Genomic DNA, 11,862 nt, shown 5'->3' with positions numbered 1-11,862 from the left:
TTCATCTAGAAAGGCATGGAGTTGATATGAAGATTACATGGTTATGTTGTGATGAGAATGTGAAATTCTATTGGTATTTTAAGAGATGGGTTAGGTTATGGTGAGAAGGGACTCATCAGTTGACTGGATAGAGTTGGTTATGACTGACTTCGATATGATCCTGGATATGGATTGGTTAACCAAGTATGGGGCAATGATAGATTGTAAGGAAAGGATGGTAACTTTTGGGCTTGAGGATGAGAAACCCTTGTATTTGTTGGCACTGTGCATGGGCCCTGTATGTTTATGACATATGTACTTAGAGCTAGAGACCCATTGCAGGAGGATGCATAGAACTCTTAGCTAGCGTGCCAATGGGACTAGGACAGAGTGAATTAGTTTGTGAGTTTCTGGATGTGTTTCCAGGAAATTTTCCAGGGTTACCTTTACACAAAGAGATAGAATGGTGATTATGTTTATGCCAGGGATGGAACCAGGTCTAGGACACTGTACCGAACGGCTTCAGTAGAGCTGTAAGAACTACATGTTCATTTATTGAGTAAGATGGTATTCTCCAAGGTAGATCTTTGATCTAGTTATTACCAGTTGAAGATCAGGGAGAAAAATATGCAAAAGAATGCCTCTTATATCTGATATGGGCACCAGGAATGCTACATTATGTCTTGTGGATTTGATTAATGTCGAGTTGTTTTGATGAATCAGATGAACAGGGTATTCAAAAATTATCTGAATTGGATTTGTGATTGTCTTGATCAATGGTATTGTGGTATACTCTTAGTCAGGGATTGGCCAAGGCCAAGAAACGCCTAATAGGTCGAGAGTTTCCTTGGATGGGCAGGATATTACATGTGCTTTGTGGAGTAGTTCTGAGTCTTTCTACAGATCAAAACCAGTTTATAGATTATTATGATATCTCATTGACGGAAAAGGTGATTGCCTAAGCAACATGTTAGTTGAAGGGTACGACCAGAACTAGAGCAGAGTTACTGGTGGACCAGGTGGCCAACACTACATTTGAGTTTACTATTTTAGAGAGGATCAAAGGAAAAATAGTTCAGTGACCCACGGATGGGAATAATTGAGGGGAATGTCTTAGTTGGATTAGCTAAGGATTATGCAGTGCCATGTATTAGTTTATTGAGGTATAGGGATCAGACTTGGAATCCGATGGGCACTGGGATTAAACAGGGGATTCTAGATGAATCTCATACTACCCTTTATTCTCTTCATCCAGGCATCATGAAGATGTATCAGGATCTGAAAGCTTTATAGTGGTGGTCTGGGATGGAGAAGGACGTAACTGAGTACATGGCAAAGTGTCTAACCTGTTAGTAGGTCAAGACAGAGTATCAGAAACCAGTAAGGCCATTGCAGTCTTTGTGTATTTCATAGTGGAAGTAAGGAACATCGAGATGGATTCCGTGATGGGGCTGCCCCAAATAGTGGGCCAGCATGATTCGGTTCGGGTCATTATGGACCAGTATACAAAGTCAGTTCGCTTTTATCAGTAAGGATGTATAATACAGTTGACCAATATGCATATCTCTTGGCGTGAGAGAGATAGTACGTCTTCATGGAATTCGAGGTCTATCTTGTTAAATGAGGACCCTGCTTTTACTTCACTACAACAAATTTGACTAAATATTACATTAAAATATTACATAATTTAAAAAACGCTATTATTGATGATTAGCCAAATGGGTAGAACACGGAAGAGAAAAAAAGGGGCGGCAAATGAATTTTTTTGTTAAAACACCCGCTTTTACTTTTTCCCCAACTCTTAACTCACATTTTCATTCTCTAATATCATAAAACGAAAGCAAATGCTCTCCCCTCTGTCTCTCTCTCTCTACCATAACCTTCTCGCCTCACGCCTCTCCCCTCGGTCTGCCTCTTCCCTCGGTCTCTCTCTCTCTCTCTCGCATGGCCAACAGATGAATGGAAGGGTATAGTGCCTCACGCCTTTCCCCCTCGGTCTCTCTCTCTCTCTCTCTCTTGCATGGCCGACGGATGAATGGAAGGGTATAGTGCCTCACGCCTCTCCCCTCGGTCTCTCTCTCTCTTTCTCGCATGACCGACGGATGAATGGAAGGGTACAGGTGCTTCTATATGAAATTTCCCTCTCAAAAGTCCCTCCTCTCAATCCAGCCAACGGTGGCAATTGGAAATGTCCGAGGCTTCGCTCCGAGCTCCGCGAGAGAAGACCAGTAGCCAGTAGGAGAAGAAGAGTGAAACACACTCTATAACCGTACCAGATCACCAGATCTAATACACTCTCCTCTCCTCCTTTTCAGATCTCTCTTTCGCAACTTGCAAAAGTCTAAGGTAAGTGTCTCTCTCCATGTCTCTGCAATTGCTCATCTATAGCTGTTCTTTCCTTTATCGGATCTTGGCTCAATGGCTTTCGATCCGAGTTCTCGGCATTTGTTTCTGGTTGATGCTAATTTCAGTCAGGCGTCCTTTTGATTCACATGTTTTTTTGGTTTAAGATTGGGGAGAATTGCGGAACGAGGGGAATTTTGATTGAAGAAAGTAAAAATGGCGGGTGGTGCAGCTGGTGGTTTTGTTACACGGGCATTTGAATCGATGCTGAAAGAATGTTCGGGGAAAAAACATCCAGAACTTCAGAAGGCTATTCAGAATTATTTAGGTTATGCTTCTTTTCAATTTGAAAGTGATAATGTCGATTTTTTCGAATGCATTTTCTTGTTTGCGATTGAAATTAGAGGTGGCTGTTATTGACTAGAATTAGCAATGAACAGTTTTGTTTTGGTTTGTACATTTCACCATCATCACAAACATCCGCTTACTATGTCAATTGTCCATTAAGCTGGAGATGAGAAAATTCAAGGTGTAACTCACTAGTTTGTTTTGTTGTAATAATTTTTTCTCAGATGGTACGAAAGAGGTCAATCAGGTTCAGCCTTCCGCTTCCAGTGAGACAAACAAAGCTGCATCGGTTGCTGGTGATGAGAGGTTTGTACTTCTTATTCCCCCCCACCACCCAAAAAAATAATAATAATAAAATAAAGATTAATGTAACTGTTACAATCTTTAACTTGTTCTTGTGTAATTTCTGTTGATTTTTTTTTATGCAATCAGGTCAAGTAGCACATCTTTAACATGTAAAACTTTACTTATCAAATCCTCTGTAACAATAAGATGTCCTTTAATTGTTGTGTATGGTATCTCTTTCTGTTGCAGTTCACTTGAAGATGGAGCTGCAAAATCTGAAACTGAGGAAAGCCAGTCACAAACAGTTCCTCACGATGCCGAGGCTATTCCAGTTGCTAAGCCAGTGAGCATAAGTGCAACTATTTCCACTGTCTTGGCAAGTGCTGGGAATACTTTGGAGGGGTCTGTGGCAGAACTTGTGTTGAGTCCTCTTCGACTTGCATTTGAGACAAAGAACTTGAAAATCTTAGAATCTGCTTTGGATTGTCTTCATGTATGTATTTGTCATGTTTTTTATTTTCATGCTCTGAATTTTATAGGTTAGCATTGTGTTTAAAATTTTCCATTTGGCTCTTGATATCAGTTCTCCTGTGCGAAAGATTGAGGAGATTGATAGATGGGAAGTGAATTTTGAGTTTAATTGAGAGATGTAATATGGGAACGGTAAATTTGCAAAACAAGCTTGAATTGTTGGTTTTTGATTTGCATGATCATGGAAAAAAAATATGAAATTCTCTTTTACTAGAGAAAGATATACAAAAAAAGAATATTAGCATTTTGTTGGAAGTGGTTGGATTGAGATGAATGGAAGTGGTTGGATTGGAAGGGTACGGAGGAATGGACTTCCAGGACTGAAACTGCTAATGTGCTGCATGAGCCAGTATGTCTCTTTTCATCTCATCTCATCTTGCAAGTCATTTATAATTTAAGTAGTTTCTTTTTCTCTAGAGTTAATTATGAGAAATTCATAAACATTGTTTGGTAAATGAAAATTGTATTGTTCTGCTTTACTAACTCTGTTAGATCATTCCTTTTAGAGCCTGAAGTTATTATAGTATTACTCAGTTGTGTAGCATCTTTTTCATTTAAAACCGATGTCTTAGGTTTTATTCATCTTATTTTGTTTTTCAGACTTCACCTTCTGAATTATTGCAGTGATCACTAATTCACTATGATTAATGTGCATCATTATTCATTACAATGTTATTAATTAATTTGTCTGTTTTACTCTTATTTACAAATTCTTTGTGAAATGTTGGAATTTATTAGCTGATGAGATATTCTGAAATTTCATAATGTTCCAAGTGAAATATTTCTTTGTTTTAAGTTAAAGGACAGTGCTGCCGGTTAATTACTGTTTTGAAAGTTAGATGCTTATATTGTTCAGTTTGGGATTGATATAAGCAATGTGCTATATTATATCTTGGTACTTTTTTTTGGCTGTCTTCAGGTTTGGCATATTCAATCCTTCAACTGTTTATGATCATTTGGGAGAAATATATTCTGCCCTTATTTTCGGAAGCTTGGTTTTTTGCATTTTATTATACATAAAAGTAAGGATTTTGAATTGTTATGTAATACAATTGTTGTTCCCCTTTCACAAATATGAACTTAGAGATACATTTTTGAGACTCTTTCTTTCTGTTTTAAGGGCCATGTGGCACCGTCTTCCACTGATTCTGGCTCGTCTGGGAACATCATAATTGATTTCTATTGGGTAAGTGTGATTCTTCTGGGATTTCTGCTTTTCTTGTTTATTAAATTTGGGATGTGGTAAATTAGAAAAAAACTGTAATGAGATAAGGTTGTGAAGGTACATGTAAATTTAGGATTGTCGACTAGATTTTTGGAGTGTGACATTCTTTGTAAGGATAATTCACCTATCAGTTGTTCTTAAGTCTTATTCAAGGGCTTTGTGCTATCACATGTAAATGCTATTAGAAATCACAATAGTTCTCTGCTTGATTTCTTCTTCTTTTTTATTTATCTAGTTTTTTAATTTAAATAATCATAATAATAAAATTAGCACAAGTCTTGGCACCACTTGTCAACTGTCAAAAGGACTTTGAGTGGATTTTTGGTGGTGGTGGTTGTTACTTGTTTCTGTTAGTTTTTTGTTGTCATTTTTACTATTTCAATTTTGCTAGAGAGTATGTGCTTTGTAGCAGCTTAAACTCTGCTGGGTTACTAAGTGTATGCGGTCATTATTGAAATTTTCCCAAACCATAACTTTTGAATATCCTTTCGAATTTCGATTGTCTTTTTGCAGGGTATGGAACTCTATCCTCGCATTGGTAAAAACTTCGACATTAAAGTTTTTACAAATTGCAGATTTGGAATGATGTCTTGGGCAGTTCTAGCTGTAACCTATTGCATAAAGCAGGTAGCGTCTATGGGATAGTTGTGAATTATGCCTAATTATGTCAGTAATTCAGCATCACTTTGTTTATGTCCATGGTGTTGGTTGATGTGCCAGTTGCAATATGAATTGCATTTTAGGTTTGAAACTTGGCTCGCTTACAATTTGAAATATGTGGCAGCAGTGTAGCCATTGTATTGTGTGAACTTAGACTGTTAAAATTTTATTAACGAATCTGAGTTGCTTTGCCACAAAATCTCTACAATCCATTTCCAGCGGCCAATCATTTTCCCTCTTGTTCAAGGATTGTTTCTCTGTATAATTCATTTGAACAAAAAGAACACTTAATCTTACTTTACTGTGTGCCTGTGCAGCTGGCCTGGTGGTTATTTCTTACCTCTAAATCAGACTCGACCTTCCTGTTTTACACTTCTACAACAGATTGCTTTGTGGACACACTCTTTAGCTCTTTTCCTAGTATTTAACGTCTATCTTTTTTCTTTTTACCAGTATGAAGTGAACGGCAAAGTGGCTGATTCAATGCTTGTTAATACCATATTGATGCTGGTGTATGTTACTAAGTTTTTTTGGTGGGAAGCTGGATACTGGAGCACAATGGATATTGCACATGATCGAGGTTCTACATCCTTTTATTTTAACTTTCCATCCTTGTTATCCATTATTTTATTAAACATCATTTTGGCAATAATCTTCTGGATGGTTTGATATTTTGGAACATGTACAAATTTAGATGTCTTATTATTTTTTTGAATGCATACTAAGCATAACTTATATTTATGAATTAAGTGAGATAGAAATAAGATAACTTGTCTTCTATGAAGTCATCATCATTAAAGTCTCTTACTTTCGTTACCATTCGAAGATTATAGTTACTTCCCCTTTAACCTTTTCCATCTATTGCTGTATTTGATCCCAATTACTTGGATTGGCTACCATGACGTTGCAAATTCTTGGCCTTAATTTTAGCAGATAAATTGTTTCTACTACCTAATTTTTCACTGTGATTAGAAGAGACCAAATAATTATTAAACAAATGTTCTTGTAGTGCTGAATTTATCTATTGCTTCTTTCTCGTTCTTTTGGTTTGTTCATACTTTCTCTCATTTGGATCATTGTACCTATCATTTTGACAGCTGGTTTTTATATTTGCTGGGGATGCCTTGTATGGGTGCCTTCTATATATACTTCTCCTGGCATGTACCTGGTCAATCATCCCGTACACCTTGGAACTCAGGTATAAAGTTTTCTATTCTAAGTTTATTTGGTCAATAAAATGTAATATTACTGCTTTTGTTCAGGAACAGTTCCAAAATGTTTTTCAACCTTTTCAAAATGTGAACACTTTTCTGCATTACTAGAGAGTAGGAAACTATAGCAATGGCTATGTAGATACCTTGGTGGGATTCAAACTTTAGACCTTATGGAAGCAAACCACATGTCTTCCCATTTGAGCTAACTCCCCTTGGTATACACCAGTAATATTATTATTAGCTTGTAAAAGCTGTATATTGGCAATTTGATTCTAGATTTGAGTTAGAAGCTGCAAATCTATTCTACCAGCCAAATGCAAAAGTTGAATGCTTGTAACTTTGTTTGTAAGCTGCCAAGCCCATGAGATGAGCGTAGACTTGATTTTTTTTGCAACCAACCATACTTTCTTTTCTGTCCTATTTCCCCATTGTCCCTGTTAAATTAATTCTTAATTTTAGTTGTCTACTTTGCTTTGTCACAGTTGGCACTCTACATCCTAGTAGCAGGCATTCTTTGCATATACATCAACTACGACTGTGATAGGCAAAGGCAAGAGTTTCGCAGAACAAATGGCAAAGCTTTGGTTTGGGGTAAAGCTCCATCAAAGGTATATGGTTCTCTGAAACTCGTTATTTGGTTCTCATTATACATACAATTTTCTGTATATCTGCTGCTAAATCCTGCATAATTCTTCCCTTTCTGTTTCACAGATAACTGCCACTTACACTACCACAACTGGGGAAACAAAAAGCAACATTCTTTTAACTTCGGGATGGTACGTTTTCAGGCTCTGCCATGTAAATCTGAACTAACTGGATTTTTTTTTCTTCTTGGTTATGAATGCGGGGGGTTCATAACCAAGAAGAAATATTAGCTGATCCAAGTAAGTAATTTTAGCTGATCCATGTAAATATAACTGCCACTTGTGCAATATTAGCTTTCATTCATAACCACTATGTCCCAGAAATATTAGCTGCATTTTTACTGGACTGTTCCAGCTCTTTTTAACCACGTAACTTACCTTACGAGTGCTACTAGTTTATTTGCTTGTATGGGAGAGACAAAATCTGATCATGTTAGTGGTTTCTGGTCCAACAGGTGTAGACAATTTACAAACCGATGCCAGTGTAGAGAAAAATAAATAAGTAGACGAAATGAATAATGGTTTGCGCGTTTTCATACAGATAAAGGCATAAAATCTTGACATGTGATTGTTATTGTAGGTATGGAAAATACTGGAAATTGTACTGCGAGAAGGTTCGGTACAGGGTCATCCCCGGAATTTACTGAGAAAATGTTGCACAAGTGTTTGTTCTATGTTGAGAATGGCATGTATATTCAGGCTTTCCAAATTAAATGATGGCAGGCTGGTATCATGTTGTTGTTATTGTTGTTTTTGTAATGGTCAACTTTATGGATGTTGTATTTCTCTCATCTTCAATGACCAAAAACTTTTCTTGTTTAGGAAAATTACTATAAAGTTTTGTTTCTATTTTTCATTTTTGAAGTAAAAATTGTTCAAGATTATAAAACTTTATTATGTTATGCTTTCAAACTTAAGTTAGAACTAAGATCTCATGAAGTAGACACATTTATGGTTTGAATTAGTTATTGTTTAATGTAATACTTATGGTTTATCAATCTATTGAGAATTACATTTTATGATTAATTTTGAATTTTTTTTATCAAAATACAATAATGAAAATCTTTTAATTAAAAAAAAACCATATAAGTATACTTATCAAAATAAAATTTAAAATTTTATTACTATATGTTATGATTTAAAAGCATATTATAAGCGTAAAAAATCGTTATGGTTTATATAATATAACAAACTAAAAATATTATTAAAATAATCAAATGTAACAGTTGAAAAGTGTTATGAAAAAAATACAAGATTAAATTTCAAATTTATAATCAAAAACTCTATCTAAATGTTATTATTTGAATATTATAGCATCTAAAAATGTGTTATTGAATAGTTTAAGATAACACCGAACATAACATTAAAAAAATGTTATAGAAAAGACTGGACTTTTAATAACATGGGCTACGTTAGCATTTTCAGAAGTGCTATCAATAGTCCCAGATAGCACTTTTTAAGTGTTATGAATACTGTTTTTTCTTGTAGTGCTTCCAAGTCTTGGGAAAGGTTGCAGAAGGCAATGGGTATACAATTGGAGTTTAATACAGTTTACTATCCTCAGATTGATGGTGAATCAGAGGAAGTTATCCAGTTATTGGAAGGGCACCTTATGAGATGTTGTATGGTAGGAAATGTTTATTGCCCATTCATTGGGATGAGATGGGTGAGATGTTATATTTGGATCCCGAGGTAGTTTAAGGGACCATTGAGGCTATTGAAAAGGTTAGAGATCAGATGCTTGCTTCTCAGAGTAAGTGGGAAAGTTATGTTAATTTGAAGTGGAGGAACGTGGAGTTTCAAGTGGAGGACAATATCTTCCTTAGAGTCTCGACATGGGAAAGGGGTGAGGAGGTAAGGGCAAGTTGAGCCCTAGATTTGTGGGACTGTGTGAAATCCTTGATAAGATCGGTCAGGTAGTTTATGGATTGGCCATATCTTCGTCATTGTCTGCCGTATACAGTGTATTTCATATTTCCATGTTCAGAAAACATACGTTAGATGAGACTCATGTGTTGAGTCATGAGGATCTGGAGTTAGAGGCTAAGTTATCCTGTGAGGAATAGCCAGTCCAGATATGAGACAGAAAGATCAAGGTTCTGAAAAACAAAGCTATACCATGGGTTAAGGTATTATACAGAAATACTAATGTCGAGGAGCGACCTGGAAACTGGAATCAAATATGCGGGATTGATATTTCGGGCTATTCAGTAAGGGGTAATTATAACGTCCCAAATTTCCTAATAAGGCATAGGGCCTTGATTAGGGGGCCAAGATGACAAATTATGGAATTATGTGATTATATGATATTTATGTTCATCATTATGTGATTATGTGTGTAATGACCAAACTATTTCTAAGACCTTGGACCATTAAAACTACTAGACATAGCTACTATTTTTGAGAAACATACATCATAAATAACATAACTTTATTTAAAACCCAAAATATTGTACCAATACAAGATAAGGTAAAACTATAAAATAAAATGTGATATGGTATGGGATCCCATTGTTTATAAAACATAAAACATAAAATTTAATTGTTTAAATACTAAATGGGAAAATACATAAGAACATAAATAAAAAGACTTAAAAAAAACATCATCCTCGATCGTCATGCAGTCCATTAAATTAATTCATCCTCAACACACAAACCAAGCTGCCATGAATCTTTCTGCCTTCCATAAATCATTTCCCTGCATCAAGCTAAAAAATAAAGGAATGAGCCTAATGCCCAGCAAGGAAAAATCTACTAAAAACATATATATCATAAATCATAAACATAAGACTATATCATATACATATACTATAAAACATATGACTATATAAAAAAAAAAAACATATATCATAGAGGACTACAATATTAATGGACATTAACTCATTAACATGGCTTGTGATAAACCATCTAGGTCCTCTGTCTACTAATCGAGGTAGGGTAAATCATAACTCTAAACCATGAAAATGATAAAAATTCTTGGGGCTTGCTGTCTAAGCAAGTCATATGCCCAAGCGACTATAAAACGTATTCTTGGGGCTTGCTATCTAAGTGAGTCATATGCCCAAGGACTACAAAACATATACATAAAACATATCATAGCATAAACATATTATAGCATAAACATATAAACACATATAATCTATCCTATTTTCCTTACCAAAAACTGGGATTTGAAGACAAGAATGGGATTGGAACACTCCTAAAAACCGACAGTAAATCCATGAGTATTTCTAAAGAATAAAGATGAAAAGAGAACTAAATCATCAAGAAGAAACTTACCAAGAAAAACCTTAAGTTTCAAGAAACTTAAATACCTAACCAAGAATCATAAACAAGAGTTAGGATTTGAAAGAAAGAAAATAAAGAAAACTAAAGAACCATAAAGAACTGAACTTAAGGATAAGAATACCTTGAATGATCTTATGATTTGATCTAAACCTCGATACCAAAATTTCACTATATCTCACTTCCCAAGTGTTTAAAAAAGCTTAGAATGATAAAGCTTTTAACCCAAAACCCAAGTGTTTCTCTCTATTGTAACACTAGCAACTTGGAGGCTCTGAAGACTGCTTGAATAATGAAGAAAATGGTTGAGTACTAGGTCCTATTTATAAAGTCAAGGAGTGAAACTAACCCCTTTTAATTTGAATAAATAAATGATTATAAAATGAAAAAGATTTGAATTTTCGTTCAACAGACACCCAAAACTCGGTTAAAATCGTTCAAAGATAGGTCTAAGTGGTTAAAGCTGTTTTTAAATTTAAAAATCCTCAAGATTCAAAAATACATTACCAAGGGTGATATATCGCCTAGACCATTTTCCCGAGCCCCGTTTGAATGTTCGTGAAAAGTCGACGTGTTTTTCGTATCTCCCGTAGGCGATATATCGACCCAAATAGCTGCGATATATCAACATACGTTGATATATCAAGCACATATTTGCACTTTTTCAGCATATATTGAGTTTAGTAAATAGCTTTGACTGAGTTATAATACGATCCTAACAGTTTCTTAATGGTTCTAGAGCTTCTAGATCTTTCTTTTAATTAAACTATTCATTAAAATACTTAAATCCTTAATAAACATGATTATGACAAGTGTCATGCTCTTAATGGTTCTATCTAAACCTTAGGTTATAATAAATATATTTCTAGAACCAGCCATATTAATCAAACCTTATGTTATAATTAATATTCATACACTATAGGTTAAACTTATAAAATCCATAACTGTTGCTATGAGTGTCCAACTAAGTCCCGGCTTGAACCAAAATCCACAGAATCTAACATTCTACAAACTAATACTAACTACTACTACTACAACCTAACTAGCTAAGTAAATATTCTGGGACACTACAATGTGAGTTATATTATAATATGACTTGATATGCATGTTTAGGTGTATTAAATATGCATGTGGGCCAATTTCTGTTTAATTGGGAAATTTTCATAATTTGGCCCATTTTGGGTATATTTGGCATACATGTTATATATATGTGTGTGTGAGACCACATTATTATGTGAGTATGTTTGGGTTACTCGACACGAGATGATCATAGGGAGCAAGCTAATAGGAAAGTCACAACGGGACCCATACTTGACTCGGAGTAAGTCAAGGGGTATATTGGGTAATG

The 11,862-nt window shown here is 35.2% G+C and overlaps 1 protein-coding gene across 2 annotated transcripts; it reads left to right on the top strand.

Moving 5' to 3' along the window:
• Positions 1-4,346: 4,346 nt before the first annotated feature.
• On the top strand, positions 4,347-8,118 carry LOC133791871 (7-dehydrocholesterol reductase-like). Of its 2 annotated transcripts, none has more exons than XR_009874202.1 (8): positions 4,347-4,508; positions 4,607-4,672; positions 5,225-5,338; positions 5,825-5,951; positions 6,469-6,569; positions 7,068-7,193; positions 7,297-7,469; positions 7,810-8,118. XR_009874202.1 is itself a non-coding variant. In XM_062229782.1 (8 exons), exons 1-8 carry the CDS (start codon positions 4,362-4,364, stop codon positions 7,874-7,876), a joined length of 813 nt encoding a protein of 270 aa, XP_062085766.1. In that variant the 5' UTR covers positions 4,347-4,361; the 3' UTR covers positions 7,877-8,118. The 2 variants fall into 2 exon arrangements, 1 of the variants encoding a protein (XP_062085766.1); XM_062229782.1 differs by having other exon boundaries at positions 7,297-7,361.
• The last annotated feature ends 3,744 nt before the right edge of the window (positions 8,119-11,862 follow it).

This window comes from Humulus lupulus, chromosome 1 (assembly GCF_963169125.1).
Source record: "Humulus lupulus chromosome 1, drHumLupu1.1, whole genome shotgun sequence".
Taxonomy (NCBI): Eukaryota; Viridiplantae; Streptophyta; class Magnoliopsida; order Rosales; family Cannabaceae; genus Humulus; species Humulus lupulus.
Note: the sequence above shows the minus strand (reverse complement) of the source record. Positions and strands in the feature narration are given on the sequence as shown.

Bases quoted from the DNA above. Each gene is read 5' to 3' on its own strand.
- LOC133791871 (XM_062229782.1), top strand. From the start codon at position 4,362: ATGTGCTATATTATATCTTGGTACTTTTTTTTGGCTGTCTTCAGGTTT. The intron at 6,570-7,067 runs GTATAAAGTTTT...GCTTTGTCACAG, and splicing joins CCGTACACCTTGGAACTCAG to TTGGCACTCTACATCCTAGT. The intron at 7,362-7,809 runs GTACGTTTTCAG...TTGTTATTGTAG, and splicing joins ATTCTTTTAACTTCGGGATG to GTATGGAAAATACTGGAAAT.